Below are 23603 nucleotides of genomic sequence, written 5' to 3'. Positions count from 1 at the left end.
ATAAAAGCATTTATGGAAGGATTAAAACGAATAATCCCACCTAGGTTACCACCTGCACCAGTATGGAACCTAAATGTGGTCCTTACAAGACTCATGGGCCCCCCTTTTGAGCCTTTACATAATTGTGAACTGCAATTTCTAACATGGAAACTGACTGTCTTCCTTGTTGCCATCACCTCTCTCAGAAGAGTTAGTGAAATACAAGCATTCACAATAGAAGAAACATTTTTTCAAATACATCCTAACAAAGTGGTTCTTAGACCCAATCCTAAATTCCTGTCAAAAGTGATTACTCCTTTTCACCTAAACCAATCAGTAGAGTTACCAGTGTTTTTTCAAAACCGGACTCTGTTGCAGAAAGGGCTTTACACACATTAGATGTTAGAAGAGCTCTACTATATTACACAGACAGGACTAAATCCTTCAGAAAGACAAAACAACTATTTGTATCTTTCTCTCCCCCACACAAAGGCAATCCCATCTTTAAAGAAGGAATTGCCAGATGGATTGTAAAGTGTATTCAAATATGCTATCAAAAAGCTAAACGTACACTAACAGTTCCTCCTAGAGCACACTCCACTCGCAAACTAGGAGCCTCTATGGCTTTCTTAGGAAACATACCACTAGAGGACATATGCAAGGCAGCAAAATTGTCTACAATACACACCTTCACTAAACACTATTGTGTTGATGTGCAAGCCAGGCAGCAAGCTGCAGTGTGCCAAGCTGTCCTTAAAACACTATTTCAGTATGCTGCAACGGATACAAGCGACCACCACTAGAGGAGACACTGCTGCACAATCGTTGCTAAGAGTAGGATCTGCAGCTCATATGCCTCGAACGGAAAATGCTACTTACCAGTATGCATCTGTTCTTGGCATGTAGAGCTGCAGAGTCCTACACGCCCTCCCCGGGACTTGCATCCGTTCCAGTACTCATCTTAATTAGATGCACACGCATAGAACATCCTTTGTCTTTACTTCTACTAACTCCATCATTTCCCATCATGGCGAAAAACAATCTAAGGATGGAGCCGATGCCCATGCGCAGTATTGTCCAAGGGAGGAGTCACCTATCTCGTGACTACAAAGACTTCTTCCAAGAAGACAACAACCTGCAATCATCCGAGCCCAACACCAGGTGTCGATCTATTGCTAAGTGTAGGACTCTGCAGCTCATCTTAATTAGATGCACACGCATGGACATCCTTTCTCTTTACTTCTACTAACTCCATCATTTCCCATCATGGCGAAAAACAATCTAAGGATGGAGCCGATGCCCATGCGCAGTATTGTCCAAGGGAGGAGTCACCTATCTCGTGACTACAAAGACTTCTTCCAAGAAGACAACAACCTGCAATCATCCGAGCCCAACACCAGGTCTTGCTAAGTGTAGGACTCTGCAGCTCTACATGCTCTCCTTACACACAGACACACACAAACACACACACACACACACACATATATATATATATATATATATATATATATATATATATATATATATATATATATATATATATATATATATATATACATGTGTTTGAGGCATGTGAGCTGTAGATCGCATGCTTTGTGTCTGCCATCTAGTGTTGAGTCCGGATGTTTACCCTTTGTTTTTTTTTCGAAGAAGTCTCTTCCAGTCACGAGGTAGGTGACTCCTCCTTTCGGTGATAGTGTGCATGGGCATCGACTTCATTGTTAGATTGGTTTTTTCCACCATCGGGTTCGGACGTGAATTGCTGCGCTCCGGTTCGACACAGTTTCTCCGGTTACCCTTGGTGTGTTATCCACTACCCTCAACGGTATTGTTTCTCGATCTCGTTTCCCATTCCCCGCGTATCATATTGGTTCAAAGTCTTCTATCAGAACATTTGTGAAAGGTTGTTCGGCCTAACCGCGTCGGGCTAGCTCGCAGAAGATGGAACGCACTCCATTCAAATTCTGTCCCGGGTGTCGCGCTAATTTTCTGCGCACCGACTTGCACGAAATGTGCAACTTGTGTCTATCGCCCAAACACAAGGAACTGTACTGCGACGCGTGCCGATCTTTACCACCCAAGAAGACGCTTCATGATCGTTGGGATCGCCGCCATGAAATGCACGAACAAAGCGGCTCTGCACCGGACATCTTTGGAGAACTTTCCGATCATGAAGTCTTCGACGCACAAGGAGCTGAGGAAGAGGAGGAAGACACTTCCGTGTCCGATGATGATTCTGACATGGAAGAAGGCATTCCAATGGGTCTGCCTACACTAAGTACTGATACTCCTCTGTCCCAAAACATGCCGAAGGAAAAGGCTCTGGCCCTCCTCTGCCTTCGGGATAAGGTCGGCACAGAGATCAGTTTTCGAACGCCCTGCCTTCGGGCTCGGCATCGAAGCCTTCCGGCGCAGGATCGAGTCGGCCTCATTCGGGCACCGACCCGAAACCTTTGGCACACAAATCCAAGCACGTTATCATGACCTTCCCTGCGGCACTGAAACTTAAAACTTCCGATCCGAAAGCCTCGGAGCTAAAACCTTCGGCACTGAAAATTCTGACACTGAAAGGCAAAACAGCTCCTCCCCCATCCAAGGAGCCTTGTTTCGACGTCCCACATTCCAATACTGACCCGAAACAGAAAGAAATAGTGTTTACTCCACAAACTGGACATATTCATGTAAAACTGCCAACTAAATGAAAGTCAGTGATGGAGGAAGCTTCACACATTCCTCATAAGAGGAAAAATCTGTGTACTAACCCTTCTCCTCCTCCTCTTACTCCTCCTTCCCCACTTGACCCAAATTTGTTAATTACTCCTACACATTCACCACAACTACAGTCACCTGACCACCAAGATACTGGATATGGGCAGGTAGCAGGGAACATTAGTACTGATCCACGAACTGACTACAATACAGATCTTAATACAGACAATGATCCTGATCTAAACCCTTTATAACCCTCTCCACCAGAGGACCATGTAGGGTACATAGAGTTACTCAATAGAGCTGCCAAATACCATGGGGTCCAACTTCACAAAGAGGCCCTTGAAGAAGATGTTCTCTTTGAGACCATACGTGTTTCTCAAAGAACAACACACACACTGCCCATGCTCAAAGGGATGCTCGAGCATGCAGATGACATTTTTAAGGACCCTGTGTGTGCAAAGATTATCACACCCAGAGGAGACAAAAAATATAAGTTGGCACCTACAGACCCAATCCACATCAAGAGTCAAGTTCTTTTAGACTCCCCAGTGGTCTCTTACGCTTGCAAAAGAGCAAATTCTCAAACCACAGGAGAGGCCCCTCCTCCTGATAAAGAATCCAAGCTTATAGATGCCTCGAGCAAGAGAGTAGCGGCACAGGCACCCAGTTATTGGAGTATTGACAATACCCAGGCTCTTTTAGCACGTTATGACAGGGCTCATTACGATGAACTGGAAACATTGCTCCAATTCTTACTAGATGAACATAAAAATAAAGCAAATAATTTAATTCAGGAAGGAAAGCTCATTTCAAATACATCCATTAGATGTGCTTTAGATGCAGCTGATACTGCACCTTGCACAGTTAGCACTAGTGTTCTTTTAAGACGCCATACTTGGCTCAGAGTTTCAGGGTTAAACACGAAGTCCAAGCTTCCATTTTAAACCTACAATTTGATAAAGAACACCTCTTCGGACCTGAAGTTGATACTTCTTTAGAAAAAATGAAGAAGGGTACAGAGGTTGCAAAATCTGCAGCTCCCTTCCAATCGAAGCTCCTTTTGCCGTTCCTTTTACAGGGGGGGCTCAAAGGACATATCCTTGGACAATACCTCTACCTCCTACAGGGGTAACAATGAGTCACCCTCTTCTTGAGGCTACTTTAGAGGAGGTTTTCGAGGCAACAATGGCAAGGGAAGAGGTAGAGGTAACTCATCACAAAATTCCCCTGCAGCCAACAAACAATGACATCACTCTTCCACCCCCCATCATTCCACACCTGTCGGGGGACGGCTTTCTCAATTTCTACCCGCGTGGAATACAATAACTTCAGACAAATGGGTTCTACAAATTATACAATCTCGTTTTTGCCTGGAACTTACCAACAATCCCCCAAACATTCCTCCAAGATCACACAAATTGCTGCAAGAGCATTTGAACCTTCTCCAAACAGACAACGCTTGTCTTTCTTTTGCATACCCGCTATCAAAGCCTTTATGGAAGGACTCAAAAGAACCATTCCTCCTAGAATTCCACCTTCTCCCATGTGGAATCATAATATAGTCCTTACAAGACTCATGGGCCCACCATTTGAGCCTTTGCACAAATGCGAACTACATTTTCTGACTTGGAGAGTAGCCTTCCTCATAGCCATCACATCTCTCAGAAGAGTTGGTGAGCTCCAGGCACTAACCATACAAGAACCAGTTTTACAAATTCACCAAAATAAAGTGGTTCTAAAGACTATACCAAAAGTTTTACCCAAAGTCGTTTCTGCTTTTCATCTCAACCAGTCTGTTGAATTCCCTGTGTTTTTTCCTCAACCAGACTCAGTAGCAGAACGTGCTCTTCACGCATTAGATGTGAAAAGAGCGACACCTTATCACATTGAAAGAACCAAATCTTTTAGGAAAACTAAACAACTCTGTTGCTTTTTCCCCACCACATAAAGGCAATACCATTTCAAAAGCAAGTATTGCACGATGGATAGTTAAGTGCATCCAAATATGCTACCTTAAAGCTAAACGTACCTTAACAATTCCCCCTAGAGCGCATTCTACACGCAAACTAGGGATTTCTATGGCATTCTTAGGGAACATACCCTTAGATTTCATCTGCCAAGCTGCAACATGGTCTACACCACACAAATTCACAAAGCACTATTGTGTAGATGTGTTAGCAAAACAACAATCTAGTATGGGCCAGGCAGTTTTGAGAACACTATTTCAGACTACTGCAACAGATATAGGTTAGCCACCACTTGGTACATAACTGCTGTATAGTCTATGCTAAAGCATGTGATCTACATCTCATATGCCTCGAACAGAAAATGCTACTTACCAAGTACGCATCTGTTCTTGGCATGTAGCGCTGTAGATTCATATGCACCCACCCGCCTCCCCGGGTACCTTTACCTGTTGCAGTATTATCTTACTTAGATACACTATACATGGACATCACTTTCTACTCTTACTACCTCCATCATCACACTTACGGCAAAACACTCTAAGGATGGAGTCGATGCCCATGCGCTCTATCACTGAAAGGAGGAGCCACCTACCTTGTGACTACAAAGACTTCTTCAAAGAAAAACAAAGTGCAAACATCCGGCCCAACACCAGATGGCGATGCCAAGAAAAGATGCATACTGGGTAAGAAGCATTTTCTTTTATAACTACACTGTGTGGTTCTTTTTCACTTAACGCATACCATAAGATTAAGTAAAAGTAAAACAAGCTGCTTTACACTCCTTCTGGACTAAGCCTAAAGGCTGCTCTGCAAAGCTAGCACTTAGAGAGCTTTCTCAGGTCGTTTAAGGCCACTAAAATTACCATAAGGGTTGTCTGGATTAGTGCAGGGTGCTACACTTACATAAGGGAACACCATATAACAAGCCAGCCTCCTACAGGGATATGCTAAATATCTGTCATGGATCTGGCACTCCACAACCGACTTTAAAGACCTCTGTTTTAGGCGATCAAAATAGGGCTCTTTTTTTTTTATAAAGGATGAATTCAATGAACGTGTGCTTTGTTCTCTAATTGTAGCAGAAAGCCATATTTTTCATAGTAATCTTTCTGTCTTGTTGCTAGACGACTGTAACCTTCTTCAACACTACTCCGATGGGTCGAATCATCAACCGTTTCTCATCCGACTTGTACCACGCCGACAAGAGCCTCCCCAATGTCCTCAACAGTTTTCTGATTTCTCTATTCTTCCTGTTGGGTACTGTGGTGGTGACAAGCTACCTATTACCATGGATGATTCTGGTCATGGTGCCTCTGGCAACCCTCTACTTCTATATCCAGCAGTACTACCGCCACACTTCAAGGGAACTGAAACGGCTTTGCAGCATCACCTTGTCCCCCATCTTCATCCACTTCTCTGAAACCCTGACCGGGCTGACCACCATTCGTGCCACCCTGGCTACAAGCAGGTAAGCAATTCCATCCATTCAGTTTTTGCACATTTCCTGTTGGCATCTGATGAAATTTTGAGTGGCTCTTTGACTGAACCACAGGTGGTTAATTGCTACTTGTTCTGTAGCATGCCAGAGCACTTTCTTTTACTTGTTTTGCTCTTCTAATCCTAGGCAAATGGATGTTGGTAAAACATGGACGTTTGAAGAATAGCTGCTCTTAGTAAGGAGTGATGGCTTTCAGACATGTTGTACAGCATTGTAGTGGAGTGGAAAGGTGCAGAGTGGCGTGGAGTAGATTGGCTTAGAGTGGCGTGGAGTAGAGTGGACTGCGTAGAGTATGGTGGCATAGCGTGAAGTGGGATAGAGCGAAGTGAGTTAGTCTGGTGTGGAGCGGCGGCGTAGAACCGAGTTGTGAGAAAGTTCCGCATTTGACACGGTTAGCCCCCACTTTTTGCCTGGTATTTGATGTGGTTTCGATTGTAGTGCACAGGGTTCCTTCCAACCAGGTCCCCTGTGCCAGTGCTTCATCCCTAAAAATGTTCCACATTTGGCCCTTCAGGCTCGTGTAAGTCCCTGGTAAATGGTACCTGGGTATATAGGGCATTGGGACTGAAGAGGGTCCCCTAATGACTCCTCACCTAGGCCATGTAGACTGCGACTGCAGCATCCAAGGCCTAGTGCAGACAAAACGACAAAGTCAACAGTGTGCCATGTCAACTAGCACTGCCTAAGGTATAGGTAAGTCACCCCTCTAGCAGGCCTTCCAGCCCTAAGGCAGGGTGCATTATACCACCAGACTGTGTGGCTGGCCTCTCAGGGCCGCCGTGCGTTCGGTTTGTGGTTGCCTGTGGGCTTGGTGCCACCCAGACCGTGTTTGACAGACCCTGAGGTGGGGCCCTGACAATAAGCCACCTCAGTCACTACCCTTGCCACATCAGATGCTGTGACTTCTATTCTGTACTCTGAGTGAGGACCTCTGCCTCCACTTCATTTTTTATTAATTGTTCACATCATTTGGCCCCCTCCCTAGAACACTAGTCACCTTAACGTGTCGATCACATGCCGTGATTTGATGGGGGCAATCACAATGATTTTATAGGTGAGTTGTTCGATCTCATCACTCTGCTACTACTTTTTAAACACATATTACCTACTCTACTTGGCACTATAGCTGCACTAATTGTGTTTAACCATTGTGGTGCGAGCATGGCTGATTCAGGCTAGGTCTCAGCCACCTTCACAATGTGAGGCTCACCATTGCTATGTGTGTACATACAGTGGTGTATCATAGGGGAGTATGATGGCGCGATCCATTAAGTTATAATGTCATCTTGAATGAAATGATTCTCTCATTTGTCTTTATAGATTGGCCGCTGCATTAACAGGTACCACACCTTTCTGGTGCAACTGATGGTAAAATTTGGTTAACACACCGCATTAACATTGTTTTTAGTTTAGACATATCACTTTTTCACTAGGTCCTGAGGAATTGCCGCCAGATCCACCTGACTAATAGGCAAGAAACATGTCGGCCGCATGAGATTGAGCGCAACAAACTGCAATATAATTGCGGAGAGTCGCCACTCCATTTTTTAATCAGGGTGGAAGGCAGGATCATTAACATTATTTTGCCTGACTCTTGCAATTCCCTGTTTTAACCGACAAGGTCTACTTGACTTACACATCTGCACTTCTACACTCCCAAGGCACCCACTGCACCAAACAGCAAGGAACAAAATATCTCCGCCTAAGAGCCCCTGCATGGGGTGCCCGTCGGATATTGCAGCGCCAACCCGATGAGGAGCATGCCCGATGATGAAGCATGACACCCAGCGGGCTGGGTGTGTGAGGGCCCTCATTCTGAAAGGAAGGATTTCCCTTCCCTCCTTTTGTTAGATACCTGTTTTCTTCCTGCTTAGGATCCCGCCTTTTTACCTTCCTTCCCCCCTTAGGAACTGCATAGCTTTTTGTGTTGTACTTTGACTAGGGCAAGTATGCTGGAACTTTCAAAAGCCTGCATTCCCCCTTCCTTGATTGCATATCTGCTAGAGCATATATGCCCATACAATATTTAAGTCCATTGTTAGATACTGTAAGTGCCAGGGAAGACATAGAGTACATGGACTGGAAACTCGACAACTCGAGTTCCCTAACACCATGATGGCTTCTCTGAACCCATGAGTGTTTGGTACCCAAATACTCCTCTCAATAAACCCAAACTGATACCAGGAAAAAATCCTGCAAAGGAGACAATGCCTGTCCTGCAGCCAGTGATCTCCAGAACCCGAGGAGGACTGCCTGACTTTTGACCTTTTGACAAAGACCAGAACTCCTGAGGACAGCAGCTCTTTCCCCAAGAAATCTACACAAAGGAGTTTGGAGCCCTGCGGAACCGCGAGTCCTGCACACTCTGCAACCGATGCATCCGGCCCATGATCAAGTGGCCAGCGATCTAGAATAGATTCCCCAGCTATCCTGACCACAAGTCCAGCATTGGCTGACTCCTTCTGGACTCCACGATGACACCAGCAGACTGAGTCCAGAGGCTCCCCCTACAGCTACCAGACCAGGTAAGAAAAATCTGACATGAAAGCACACCCCTGCACCCAAAGCCCCTGGGCGTTGGAGGTCTCAACCAATAGTGTCCCTGCAACCCACAGCATCTCTACTTAACTCTGCTGTCACTGGTGACATCCCAGCAGCCCCTGGTACGACGCCTGCAGCCTGTTTGTCCAATCGAGTTTCTCCGTTTAAAAGCATTGGGTGCCCGATGTGGTCTTTGCATCCCTCACCTGGCTGCCCCTGTGCTGCTGGTGCTGTATGTTTGGTGCTGCCTTGTGGCCCCCGTGTTTGCTCTAAGCCCCGAAGCTTGGTCCATGCTACCAATTTACTTGCCTGCTAGCAGTGTGGCTCCAAGCACCCCCAGCCTCCATTGAAACACATTTGGCCCATCTTCAAGTTTGACCTCGCACCCAGCCTCTCCTGTGCCGCTGGTGGTGCATACTTTGTGCTTCCCTGTACCTTGCACTCTGTTGATCTTAAACCCTGAAGACTGGAGCTGTAAGTTGGGTATTTACCCATGAAACCGCATTGTCGTTTCCCTCCATAGTTTAACATTGAAGTGTTTGAAAATGAATATGACTCGTTACTACGCAAACCAATAGTTTGCATGCTTTTAGTTCGAAGTTTTAACTTCGCAAATATCATTACTACGCAAGTTTTTATTGCGCATGTTTGCGTACTAACGAGTCATATTTGTTTATAGCTCCCTGCTGGCCTCCCGCCTACCTCGTTCCTCTCATTCTCCTTTCAGGACCCCTGCCAGGAGATATCCAGGGACTAGTTCACAGAACAGCGACTGTTGGACAGACTCCACTGACACCTGCGCAGTGCCAAGAAAGGGACTGTTTCGAACACACATGCACATGGCGCCGGGAATCCCTCCTGTGTGTCTCAGCCCACCACGCCTCGCCCAGGGCTCCACAACGCGCTAGAGTGGGGAAGGGATGGGGCGACCATCGGGATGCATGAGGAGGCCAGGTGAAAGAGACATACACACCAATTGGCAGGGCTGCTAGGCACATTGCACGTAAAGCCGTCTGCCCAAGAGAACACAATGACCTTAAAGAGCTATGAGCAGCGCGCATTGCAGGGAAATCTTAAACAGGAAACTTTGACTTCTTGGAGGAGACGTGTTTAATGTATTTAACTCTGCGTCATCCTGCCACTTAGCAGCCACAGATGTGCTCTAAGCAGAAACCCTGCGATGTGGATCGTCATGTGGGGATAAAAGAGAGCCTGCTCCGTTATTAAACAGTACGTGAACTTCAAGCAACCTAGTTTAAGAGTTAAATCATGCACGAAGTCATGTTGCTCCTCTGTCTCCAAATCCTATTGCTGTGGAGTGCATATATTAGGATTCAACAAAATGTTCCCGAAAACGTGCATCCCCAGCCTTTTTCAGTCATCACACTGTGGAATAGCATTACAACGCATGCGATGTAACAATTTGCGTAGTAAAGGCTACGCGTTGATACATCGCATGCGTTGTAACGCTTGCGAAGTAATGGTATGCGGTGTAATAGCCACGTAATAATGGCTGTTTACCTTTGAAAATTGCACTGTGTCGACTTTTGAAAGACTAAAGTATTTTTCTTGAAAAAAGCACTTACCTTTTTGCGAAGAGGTAAGTGTAAAATAAACCGCAAACAAAGCTCATTCATATAAAATTGATGTGGATCTCCTTATTTGATAGAGACTGTTAGTTGTAGATTCTTTACCTTAGAATGTTCCCCTAACGTCAGTCTGGTTCCAGAGATTTTTTCTTCAGCAGCACCCCTATGCTTCGTTAGGTGGTGTCGGTCCGCTGCGCGTCCGTCGACCGATGCGTGGGTGCCGGGATGACGTTGCGGGACCTACATAGATGCCAACCATGTGCGGTGATGTCAGTTGTCTCTTTTACGGCGCCGGCCTAAGTGCAGATCCCTTATTCTTAACCAGCAAAATCTGGTGGTCAAAAGAAAGGGCAAATAGGGAGACCAAGGCTAATTGCATAACAAGAGTGCAAGAACCCAATATCTGAGTGGTTGCCAGGTGAGGGGAGGCTTGTACCTCATACAAGACAGGTGAGTGCGTCTGTTTTGTCATAAATAAGCCAACTAATGACAGTATGGCTTATGCGTCAGGGCTAGGAGGTGAAACTGGTATAGTATTTCACAACATGTATCTATGTCATTATCTCTTACAGGTGTGAAGATCACCCTGCTGGTATTGAGGTATTATGTACAAGTTTGTAATGATTTTATGCACATTTGCACGAATATAGAAACGCAGTAGCCATTTATGTTTGAGGTCCTGAAGAAAGCCTGGGCTAGTGGCCCACCGGGCTGAAACTGGTTGGCCATTTCTGATAAGTGGCCTATTTGTTAAAAGCCACTTCCTGCACTTTTTTAAGAGGATTGGAAGAGATATTCTTCCAAATCTTTTTTAACTTTCACTCACCTGCACTGCACAAATATTTCCCATCACCCAACCAAATAGATATCCTACAGCTGTTTCCTTGAAATAAGTGACTACATTGGTTATTCTTTTCACTTTTCAGTGATCTATACGAAATCCGAACCACATCTTTCCTTTTGTGATCAAGAGAGGTTGTGGTAGGAAGGAAGGATATCCAAGTGATGACACTGGCCTCTCTTGACAGTTGATGGAAATCCGACTATTTCATTAAGGTCCCTTTCCTGTCTATTTGAGCATATCTGTTGGGTTCTTGCACTCTTGTTATGCAATTAGTATTTGTCTCCCTATTTACCCTTTCTTTTGACCACCAGATATTGTTTGATAAAAATAAAATTTGAATTGGGGATTAAATCTGTGAGTTGGTCGGTAAACTGTCCCTAGGACCTTTTTCCCTCTGTGGATTTGTTTGCTAGGGCTGACCCGTAGCCATTTTTTTGGCCAATCTTTTTTGACTTTTGTCGACTTCTTTTTCGAGTCTCCTCCTGGTGCATCTAGGGATGTTCAAGTGTCGGACCGGCTTCAAGACTTGTGGCTCCTGTCATGGGGTGATGTCCATGACAGATCCGCACCTTGTGTGCCTTTAGTGCCTAGAGCACGACTATCACCCAAAGTCATGCTCTGAGTGTCGGGTCATGAACCTGAAGGCTTTGCCGGAGCAGTCCCGAAAGCTGCTGGAGGCCTAGCGCCTAGCTTTGAGTCGCTCCCGTTCTGGTTTGAGGGGAAGGTCTTGAGAACAGTCTCGGAGCCCACACTAATCGCACTCAAAGTCATTAGGGAAGTCTTCAAGAAGTTTAGAAGAAGCACAGGCGTTCTTTGCCTCCTCCCTGTTGGTCGGCTGCCACAACCCTCTTGAAGGTTCCATCTCCGGCGCCTTCTTCTAAGACCTCTCCGCGCCTCCCACCCTTTGGGGAGCCAGAGCATCTCCTGCCCAGATTCAAAAATGTTATGAGACCATGTACCTCATCTTGGGGCAGCCCGGCTCCGCTGACTTGCTTTTGGGCCCCACAGAGTCAGTCAAGGGCCCTGGGACTTTGATGCCGGCAGCTCCGGCCGCAGCTCTGGAGAATCCCTGTTGATCCAGGCCTGGATCCGGATTGACGTGGTTGATCTCACTCTTTCTTCCCCTGCCTCAATTCTGACAATGATGCTCGCGGCATTGACCGGTGCCCCCGGTTGGCACCGACCCCATCCTCATCCCAGAAGTGGACACGGAGCCGGACTGACGTTGTTTGACTTTGATTCCAATTTTCGTCCCTGTTTTCATTCCTGGCATTCCTTTTGGACTAGAAGGTGAAGAATAGGACTGGGAGGGGCTGCTGGACCCTTTAACTGACCAGCTTGAGTTACCAGACTGGCGAGTAGACATGGTTGACACAGCGTTTCTGACCCAACACCCCTCTCCTGAGAGCTTAGTAGTCCAAGCCTCATCATCAAAAGGCACATTCCCTTCTGCTCCCCCAGATAGGGAATCCAAGAAGCTGGACCACCTTGGGAAGAATATGTTCTCTTCGTCCAGCTTGGCATTGCGGTTTGTGAATGCCACATGCCTCTTGGGCCGATACTCCCATACTATCTTGAATATGGTCGCGCAGGTGCTGCCTCAGTGCTCGGAGGAGGCCCAGGCTGTTCTCTCTCCAGCAGTTGCCGGCGACAGAGATGCAGCCAAATTCACCATACGATGTGGACTGGATACCACGACTCACTGGGCAGAATGATTGCCAAGTCTGTATCTGTTAGACTCTACGCCTTTTTGAGGACTTCTGGCTTCTCTGGAGATGTCCAGTCTTTGATGGCACTCGCCTTTTTGGCAACAAAGCAGACTCAGCACTTGAGCGCTTCAAGGATTCTTGAGCTATGGCCAGATCCTTGGACCTCACGGCTTCCTCTCGTCCACCTCAGTCTGCCTTTCATCCCTTTTGTGGCTACGGAAGAGACGCCAAACCACGTCCTGTCCAGCCTAGCCACCGAGTCGTGGAAGCTATCCAGCATCTGTGTAGCCACGGACATGGGACCCTGCTTCATTGTGGGTCAGGGAGCCAGCGGGCAGGCCAGTCCACTCTGCCCCCCTCCCCCGCCACCACCTCCAAACCTTCCTAGTTCGATATTCCGGGCCCATCACCAGCCATTCGGAGGCAGGATCTGCCATCCCCCCTCCACTGGCAATCCATTATGTCGGACAGGTGGGTTCTGCACATAGTCTGAAGGAGCTTCTCCCTCCCCTTCAAGACTGCCCCTCCCTCCATTCCACCTTCTTACAATCGCATGTCCGAGGATCATTTGGCACTTCTCCACCAGGAAATATCAGCTCTCTTGGCCAAAGGAGCTATAGAGAGGGTCCTTGTGCCAGAAGTAGGTTGTGATTGTTATTCCCTCTACTATCTGGTACCCAAGAAGGACAAATGCCTGCATCCTATCCTAGATCTCTAGACCCTCAACTTCTTCCTCTGGAAGGAGAAGTTCGAAAGGCTTACCCAAGCCCAAGTTCTGTCTGCACTCGGCCCAGGAGACTGGATGGTGGCGATGGACTTGCAGGATGGTTATTTTCATATCCCCATCCTGTCAGCCCACATTGCCTTTGGTTCACGGTCAGCCATTAACATTTTAAGTTCACTGTGCTCCCTTTTGGCCTTGCCAGTGCTCCTCGGGTGTTCACAAACGTGATGGCTGTGGTCACAGCTCTTTTGTGCAGATCAGGGGTTCCAGTCTTCCCCTATCTAAACTGGCTGTTGAAGGTGGGCTTGCCCCAAGCTGTCGTCTTCCATCTCCATACTATGGAAGAACTTGTGTATTCACTGGGGTTTACTATCAACGTGCCGAAGTCACACCTGACCCCCTCTCAGATGCTCCCTTTAATCAGGGCAGTTCTGGACACAGTGCAGTTTCGGGGTTATTCGGGTTATGATACTGATGTTTCAACCTCTTTCCCTGATTTCAATGAGAATGACTCTGAGGCTGTTGGACCTCTTGGCCTCCTGAATGTTACTGGTGGCTCAAGGAAGATGGCTTATTCGGGATCTTCGGTGGCACCTGAAGTTCCAGTGGGCCCATCATCAGGGGTATCTTCCTGACTACGTCCAGATATCTGAAGTATCTACCCACCAACTGCAGTGGTGGCTAATGAACCAATATTGGGTCAGAGGCAGATCCCTCTCCCTTCCCTAACCAGATGTAATGGTGGTGACAGAGGCGTCTTTTCTGGTATGGAGCTGCCAACTGGGAGAGGCGGAGATCCTAGGGGTCTGGTCTCCGCCGGAGTCCGGTCTTCATATCAACTTCTTGGAGCTCCGGGCAATCAGACTGGCACTGAAAGCATTTCTTTCCTCTCTCAAGGGGATAGTGGTGCAGGTGTTCACCGACAACACCACCGCCATGTGCGCGGGCTGGGGTTGTGGGACCCTTTGTCAAGGAGCTCTCCTTCTCTGGACATGGCTGGAACATCAGTGCATAACCCTGGTGGTTCATCACCTGGCAGGTTCCCTGAACGCCAGGGCGGAGGAACTCAGCCGTCAGTGCTTAGTCGATCAAAAATGGCGTCTCCATCCAGGGGTGGTGCAAGGTCTCTTTCAGCAGTGGGGAGAGGCTTGATTAGATCTGTTTGCCTTCCGAAGAGAACATGCAGTGTCAGCAGTACTGCACGTTGGAGCTTCCAAGGCAGCGCTTGCTCGGCTTTTCGTCGTGAGTGGAGCTTCTGCCTCCTGTACGCCTTTCCACCTGTACCACTTATGCCCAGAGTGCTCAAGAAGATCAAGCCCGACCGTGGTCAAGTCATTCTTGTAGCTCCGGATTGGGCATGAAGAGTCTGGTACTCTTCTGAGCATGCCCATCGATTCTCCAATCAGACTGCACCTTCGGAAGGATCTCTTGTCGCAGCAGATGGGGAGGGTTTTTCACCCGAACCTGTCCAATCTTGACCTCCCTGCATGGAGATTGAGTGGCAGCAGTTGACAGCTTTCAACCATCCTCCCGTAGTCTGTGATGTTATCTTGGCAGACATGAATCCCTCCACAAAAAGGGTACATGCCTATAGATGGAAGAAAATTGTGGCATGGTTCACAGCACAGGCAGTTGTCCCCCTTTCTGCTCTTCTTTCTGTGGTCCTTTTGTGCATTCTTTCTTTGGCCCAGCAGGGTTCTGCTTAGGGAACTCTTTAAGCATATCTTGCAGCAATCTCTGCTTTTCTTCCGCGGCCAGATCAACCTTCCCTATTCTATTCAAATCTGCAATTCTTAACAGATTCTTTAAGAACCTTGCTCATCTGTTCGCTCCATCTCCTTTCATATTGTTCCAATGGGACTTAAATCTGGTTCTCACTTTCCTTATGTGTGCTCCCTTTGAGTCTCTTCATAACTGTCCCCACAGATTGTTGTCTTCCTTGTTGCCATCACCTCTGATCGCAGGGTGAGTAAGCTGCAGGCTTTATCTTCTAAACCTCCTTTTGTGTCTGTCTATCCAGATAAAGTGGTGTTTCGGACCAAACCTTCATTCCTTCCTAAGGGCGTCACACCTCTTCATGTGAGACAATGATTCCACAAATTACCTCCAGGTGAATGTGGTTGCCAAGAAAGGTGGGGCTGATCTCCAGATGTGTTGTCCTTAGCATTAAAATATGCTATACTTTGGTGAATCCTGTGGGATTGCGTGCTCATTGCACCAGAGCAACTGCGGCATCCACAGCATTAGCACATGGATTCCCAGTCCTTGACATCTGTCAGGCAGCAACATGGGCATCCTTGCACATGTTTACCAGACACTGCTGCCTTGACAGCCAAGTCCAGAGGGATGGGTACTTTGCCTGTTCAGTACTCCAGGACTTTCTGGTATGATCTTTGTAGAGGCTGGCTTAGTATATGGTGCACACTAATTTAGGTGAAGCACCCTGTACTAATCCATACAACCCTTTATGGTGATTTTAGTGGTCTTAGACAACTTTAGAAAGCTCTCAGAGTGGTAGCTGTGGAGAGCAGCCTCCAGGCTTGGTCCTGGAGTGTAAAGCAGCATGTTTTACCAGTGTTAATCCTATAGTGTAGGTTAAGCGAAAAAGGGCCACACAGCATAGTTATAAAATAGTGTTATTTATTATACACACTCACTAACACATTGGTATATCTTCTACCTGGAAATATAAACACAATATTTCAAAAGGAGAACAAGTAAGTGACACAAATACACAGTGGTCTCCAAGGGGAGAGCAAACCATATACTAATAAAGTGGAATGCGAATTGCGACTTAAGTAGAGACTGGACCCAGAAGACTTAGAAAAGCCGGGGGCCCAAGGAACCACCCACGGTAAGTACCCAGGAAAACCCGCGGAGGCTGTGTGTCACGAGTGGAAACACAGCTGCGTACGCAATCCAAGTCAATAGGGAAGTCGTGGTTGCAGTTTTCAAGAGAAGGACCCCTCCCACGGACCCTGAAGAAACCCCATGGAAGATGGAAGGTTGGAGAGTCACCCCACCTGTGGATACCTCAGGAACCAGGATACCTACACCATGGAAGCTGGGTGCATATGTGTGAAGTGACTTCGGAAACTGTGGTAGACCACAATGGAGAACTTCAATGAAGATGCAGCTGGCAAAGGTGAAAGAGTTTGGTGGAATTCAAGGGTGAATTCTTGAAGAGGAGTTCCTGCAAGCAGAGGGGCAGAGTCTATGCCACTCAGGAGTGACCAGAAGGCACAGAATGTCAATGACCACTGATGACAGAAGATCCAGGAGGGTTGACGGTGACCTTGTCACTGTAGCTGTGAGGATCAGGCGACGCTGTGGAAGACCAGGAGCCGTTCACAGGCTGTCCCAAGTTGAAAGTCGAGAACGAGGTGGTCAGTGTCCGGCAGCAGCACCAACATGCCTTGCAGCAGCAACAGACGAGGAAAGTAAAGAAGGTGCAGAGGGGAGCCCACTGGAGCCAAAGAAGACCCTCAAGAGAAGAGGACCTTGAGCAGCTTACCAAAGATGCTAGCCCACAGTGCAGAGTATGTGGTAAAGATGAAGACTATGGTCAAAGAAGATGCTGGAGACTGTAGCTTCTTGGAGCGCGAAGATCTCTGGAGAAGACAAAAGGCCTTGGCAACAGCAAGTCAATGCGGTGCACACAGGTTCTGTTTCAGCGGTTCCAATGAGGGATAGTGGGCTCAAACTCGGTGAGAAAATAGTGCAGGCCTCGAGGGAGTTGCAGAACTGCCACCTGTGTTGCTGGGCCTTGAAAAGTCCGGAGGACCCCAGGAGCAGCAGACCGGTCAGCTTAGTTGCGGTGCCTGCGGATGCTGGGGAGGGACTCCTTCACTTCAAGGGAGATTCCTTTAGGTGTCCTTGATGCCCACAGGACTGGAGAAGAACCTGGATGGAGCACAAACAATGCAGAAAACTGGCACCACGACGAGACCAGGAGCAGCAGGAGTCTTCTAGATTCAGTCTCGGTTCCCAAAGCGAAGTCCAACAAAGTCCAGCGAAGTCCAAAGTGCCCAGACAGTTGTAGTAGAAGTGGTTTCAGATCTGAATCTTGGCCAACAACAAATCTGAAGAGCCACCCACAGGTAAGCCCTTAAGTACCCAAAGGAATGATTTGGGACAGAGGGCAGGATACTCCCATGTCCTTTGTTTTGTTTCATGCCAGAGTGGGAGCTAACGGCTCCCTGAACTGTTCCAACTGGATTATGCAAGGAGGGCATCAATTGTGCCCTACAGAGCAGTCTGGTGGCGCTGGCAAGTGCCCCCACTGCAGCCCAATACATTAATTCTTGTCTGGGAGGTGGCCTCACCTCCTGTGACAGGAAACCTATTATTCTACCTTCCCCTGCTGGAGCCTGCCTCAGCAGCAGGAGGTCAGAATTGTGTATTTGGTTAGCAGCAGAATTAGCTTTCTGTTAGACCCTGAAAGGCTGGTGCCGGGAATACAGGGGAGCCCCCCAGTACCTGGGATCCTACATCCAACACTGGAATCAGTGTTTGGGTGGGATTCCAACATGTTTGATACTAAACATGACCGACCAGTTTCGGTGCAGCCAATATATATCTCGTAACTGACTTGATGTCCATTATATGTATAAAATGACTGACCGCCTTACAAAGCCTGGAGAATCAACGCCTGTTTTTTTAGGGGGTGTCTGTAGAAAGTGGGCTCTGTATAGACCATGCCAAAGTAAGGTATAGTGTGCACAGAGTCAGGTAGATCCCTAAAGGTAGGCAGAGGTAAAAGTAGATACCTTACTCTCTACTTGTGGTAGTCTGGGCGAGCAGTACGGCTTTATCACTGGGTAGTGTTAAGCATTTATTGTACAATAAATGATTTCACACCCTCAAAGACTAAACTCTAACCAATTGTTTTTTATAAACATATTTCTTAGTTATATTTCATTTTTGAACCAAACCAGACTCGGTGCAGGTAAGTAAAAATAGTACTTTTTTGATAATGCAGTTGAATTTAGATACAGGTAGGTCAAATGTTCAGAAGCAGTTGAAATTAATTTTCACTTACTTTGCAATTACTTTGAGATTGCACTTAAATTACTTTTCAGATTGCTTTTTCTACTCGGTGTGATATGCCTAGATATCACACTGGGACATTTCCTAAATAAAAGCTAAGGAAGTCCGTTTTTGTAAATATGCCATTTCTTTCTGGGTGTAGAGTGCTGAGGCTCAATGTTATAAAATGGGGGATAGGAGGCTCCCGGTTGGTGGCTGCTCATGGGCACGCCACTTGAATGTGGGAGGAAATCTCCTGAGGTTTAGCTCAGGGCAAAGGGGACCAAGATAGCACACAAGGTGCACCCACAGGGGCAGCCGGGTGCAGGGTGCTGGATCTTTGTAGGGTGCCCTGTTGTTTTCAAAGGAGAAGCTCTGGTCAAAACAAATGCTGCCGGCTTGGGCACGAAGATCTTCTGGAGGTGACCACTGGTTGGAGAGGTAAGTTGGGAAGTCTTAGGATGCTGTAACAATGTCAGTTGGGTCACCCAAGGCCAAGGGGCCTTGGGTGCAATGGCGTCTTTTGGTGTCAGGTTTCTCTTACCGGTTCCGTTCGGGGTCCTCCATAAAGGGGCTGCAAGCGTCATCGGGAGGCTTGAGGTGGGACAGGGATCACCATATCCCAGGTCAGGGTCACTGGGGAGACCTCCTATTGGTGTTGGACCACTCTAACTCTGGTCGTGAGCGTCGGGTGCAGAATAGTGAAGACTCGCAGATTTGGCCGTAGTCAGAGTCTGTTTATGAGCAAATCCGGTGCTCAGGGGAGACAAAGTCTTTTTAGTGATGGCAGGGCAGGTCCTCTGGGTTCTGTGGGATTGCTAGCTGCTGGGCGCACTGGCATTCCGCTGGAGGTCGAGACAGGCCAGTAGTGCTGGGGCCAAGTCAGTTGGTGTCCTCCTTCTTCCTTCAGCACAGCTCTTCGGTCCTTCTTCTTCTTGTTTCCTCTTGTCTGAAGAGGCAAGGTTCGGAGTTGCATCAAAATACGAAATTATGGGGTGTCTCAGGTAGGTACAGTTTAGGACCAATGGGGTCCTTACTTGGGCACGGTACATCCTCTATTGTGCAACCCTCCAGTGGGAAGGAAGCATAAGCCTCACTCTAGTTGGCCGGGTTCCCCCATCTTCAAGATGGTGTGGACTGAGAGATGTGCCTCACCTCGCCTCCCCCACCTGAGAGGTCAGGTTGACAAAAGTAGGCACACCTCTCCTCCTATTTTGGTTTTCACGCTGATTCCCCCCCCCCCCAAAGTGGGGGTCAGAAATGGTGGGGTCCAGTTGCTGGGAGAAGCAAAGGCCTGGGACAGCTTACAAAAGTGGCAAGCCTTTGAAGCTTCCCCTTTGTGGACCCTGCCCATCCTGTGGGAGGAGGCTTGGCAGCTTGCCCCAGTAAGTGCTTTGTTTCAGGACCCCAAGAGCAGTAGGCTCTCGACCCAGGTGTTCAGAAACATGTCTGGTGGTGGCAGCTGGTGGGCAGCCACTCAGCCAGGACACTCGAGTCAGGTTGTTTTTCAGGGGGCATCTCTAAGATGCCCTCTGAGTGCATTTTTCATTAAATCCCACAATGGCATAATTATGGTAGTGTGGAGTTTGTAATGACAAACACCCACACGATATACTCTTAATGGCTTTACTGCACTTACAGTGTCTAAGAATAGACTTAGACACTGTAGGGGTAGGGGGTTCATGCACTTCTGCCCTCACCAGTGGTATAGTACACCCAGCTAGAGGGGTGGCTTACCTATGTCATTGCAGTAGATTATAGGCATGGCACACAGGGATGTGTGCCATGTCAACTCTTCACTTTGCTCTGCACCAAAACACTCAGCCTGCAATGTCAGTGTGTGTGTGTGTGTGTGTTAAGGTACAGAGCCTCTAAGGGTGGCACAATAGGTGCTCCAGCCCTTACATGCCTTCCCTGTTCACGGTGCCCTTGGTACCTTTGATACCTTTTACAAGGGACTTACATGTGGCCAGAGAGTTGCCAATTGGGTTTTGCAACAGTACAGTTTTAGGGAAAGAACATGGGCCCTGGGTATCTGGTTGGCAGAACCCAGTAAACACTCAGTCAAAGAGCATCAACATTAGGCAGAAATTGTGGGGCAGCCATTTAAAAAGGTGCACTTTCCTACAGTGTCCTCCTCATGCAGGGCATCCTCACACTTATAACCAAGCACCCTGCCTTCAGGACTGAAAGGCTTACCTAAGTGGTGACTTATGGGTAGGCTGTCCGGTTTTTGGCTTAAAACTATAATAACTGATAAAACCCGACCGAAAGGGAAATAGCCCTCACCAGTGTAAACATATAAACACTGAAAAAACACCTGCACAGCCACAAACTAAATGTCATTCAAAGAAAGGAAAAGGAAAGTGAAAGAGTCATTTTTTTTCTTCCTGAAGGGGCCCGTCCGCGACCAGGAAGCGACCAGCACCTGTTATGCTGCCGAATTTTCATCAGGTAACATCGACTCTCATAATCCCACACTACTATACAGCAGGGAACAACTGCTGATGTTGGGCAGAGTTAGTGGTCATTGTTCCCAACATCTTATATCAGTAGATTCAGAGCCACTCATTTGTAAAGAATGTAATTGGAGCTCTCACTTACAATCTGATAGAAAAGGTAATTCAAGTAAGATTGAACAGGTTTCTGATTTGTCCGGGGCTACTGGAAGAGGGGGTAAATTGAAAGCTATCCTTCTTAATATTAGATCTATGAAGAGCCACGAACTCCAGCTTTTTGACCTCCTTACAGAGACACAGCCATATGTCATGTTTACTACTAAAACATGGCTCAATGAGGGCTCCAACCCCACCATTGCTGTTGCACTCCCAATAAACTATAAGATACTTAGGAAGGACAGATCTGGTGGCAGAGGCGGAGGTGTGGCGGTTATATATAAAAGTCCACTCTCCTGTGAATTAATATCTCTGACAGAACTTGAAGGAGCAGAAGGACTTGGTTTCCTTCTGACGGTCCCAGCTCACCAGTCTATCTCTGGTGCGTTATTTTACCGTCCCCCAGGACCAGCAGGAAGGTTTTTTGAATCTCTGGGCCATGCTCTCACGCCCATTGTGTAATACAGTCAGTGCCTGCTATTGGGGGATTTTAATATTCACTTTGACAAAAACGACCGACGCTGAGACTGTGAAACTTTGCGAACTACTGAGTATCTTCAATCTGGCACCTTATGTATCGCTCCCTACGCGTGAAAAAGGTCACATTTTAGACCAAATTTTTTCAACCACAGTACTAGAACCTATTGTCCCTTTGCCTATCATTTGGTCAGACCATTTTCTGCTAACCTTTAGGATAGAAAGGTTCAGGCCAAGCCTAGGTCTTATTCTAAAAATCGGCCGAAAAGCTTCAGATCTTTCAATCAAATAACACCTGAGACTTTAACTCTTATGCTTAGCCAACATCCTATACCAGTCAACAATGATTTAGAACATGATCTATCTTCTCTAGAAGACTGGCTTCAGGATTGTACTATGCAGTTAGCCCCTAATAAAATACGAGCAGCCAAACAAGGCAGAATTTCTGCACCTTGGTTCAGTGAGTCCTTAAGGAAAAGTAAAAGTGCATGTAAAAATGTTGACCGCCTATGGAGGAAGAATTTCTATCCTATAAATAAACTTACATATAAAGTGGCTTTGAAAGCCCACTATGTAAAAGTCCGAGAGGAAAAAAAAAAGTTTCTGGCTGGAAAAATTGAACAAGCTGATAATTTTGCTAAAGAGTTTTTCAAGATTGTTAAGGATTTCTCCACACCTGAAGCTCTCTCCCCCTACTGTTGTATGGACAAACGAAATTGGGCAATACTTCCATACGAAAATTCAAACTATACAATACTCTTTTAGTAGCTTTCGCCAGGATGGAGAAAATAGTACTGACAGGTCTCTCCCCATATGCTCTATTACGGAGAACACTCTTCTGGAGTTTCTGCCTATACCCATGTCCACCTCACTCAAAATCATGAAAGGCCCTAAAATCCGGATCTCCTTACGACCCCTGCCCAGCAAAAACGTTGGCATCAATTGCAGAGGTAATAAATCCTGCTGTTAATCGGACACTGAACCTTTCTCTGTCCGAAGGAAGGATGCCAGGAAATTGGAAGCATGGGAAAATTCTTCCACTTCTAAAAAAACATTAGCTGATCCCCCAGTAGCAAACAACTACCGACCTATATCGCTTCTACCTTATTTCTCCAATGTTTTGGAGAAATATGTGAATTCCATCATCACAGATTTTATTGAGGTTAGCCAGGTACTTCATCCGAGTCAGTCTGGTTTTAGAGCAAATTTCAGTACAGAGACGGCTCTATTGGAAATCTCAGAGACGATCAAAACCACCTTAGACAGAGGCGGAAAGGCTGTGCTGATATTATTAGATCTATCAACGACCTTTGACACCGTGCCACATGATCGCCTCCTTCATAGATTGAGGGAGAGTGGCATTGGGGGCACAGTGTTCAGAAGGGTTTCTTCCTTTTTTGATAACCGCCAGCAAACAGTCTTGTCCCCCCCTTTTTCAGCCCGCATTCCACCACTGAGCGTAGGGGTCCCACAAGGCTCCGTCTTAAGTTCGACCCTGTTCAATATATACATGGCCCCCCTGGCTCCTTTAGCTGAACAATACGGGGCAAAAATTATATTGTATGTGTAGGAGAGTAGGGTCTGCAATCCTATGATCACCCAGACTTTTTGCTTTTGTTTCACTGGTTTACGACTTTCTCGGGCTGTGGGCCTGCTAATCAGACCCACAGCCTAGCTGTTCTCTCGCTAAATTGATGTGTGTACCTTAGGTGCATTACCCAATTGGAACTGGGCCACCCTGTCAGACCCTGTAACTCAGGGCATCGGTGTACCCAGGGCCTACCAGGGGCTGAAGCATGTATTATGCCACCCCTGGATGGCCATCTAAATCTGACACAACTGGCTGCGCGACAGCTGGGGCAACGTGGCGTACTCGCTCGTTGCTGTAGGTATAGTATCCCTATATCTAACCCTAAAATG

At 47.1% G+C, this 23603-nt stretch overlaps 1 protein-coding gene across 2 annotated transcripts in view; it reads left to right on the top strand.

Annotated features, from left to right (window-relative positions):
- The window catches only part of LOC147706825 (ATP-binding cassette sub-family C member 10-like), an 875391-nt gene that overhangs the window by 661029 nt on the left and 190759 nt on the right, over window positions 1-23603 (top strand). For both annotated transcript variants that reach the window (XM_086925960.1, XM_086925959.1), the window contains exon 16: window positions 5783-6126. In XM_086925960.1, coding sequence (XP_086782086.1) covers window positions 5783-6126 — 344 coding nt within the window. The remainder of the gene's footprint in view (window positions 1-5782; window positions 6127-23603) is intronic.

Source organism: Lissotriton vulgaris, chromosome 6 (genome assembly GCF_964263255.1).
Source record: "Lissotriton vulgaris chromosome 6, aLisVul1.2, whole genome shotgun sequence".
Classification (NCBI taxonomy): Eukaryota; Metazoa; Chordata; class Amphibia; order Caudata; family Salamandridae; genus Lissotriton; species Lissotriton vulgaris.
Note: the sequence above shows the minus strand (reverse complement) of the source record. Positions and strands in the feature narration are given on the sequence as shown.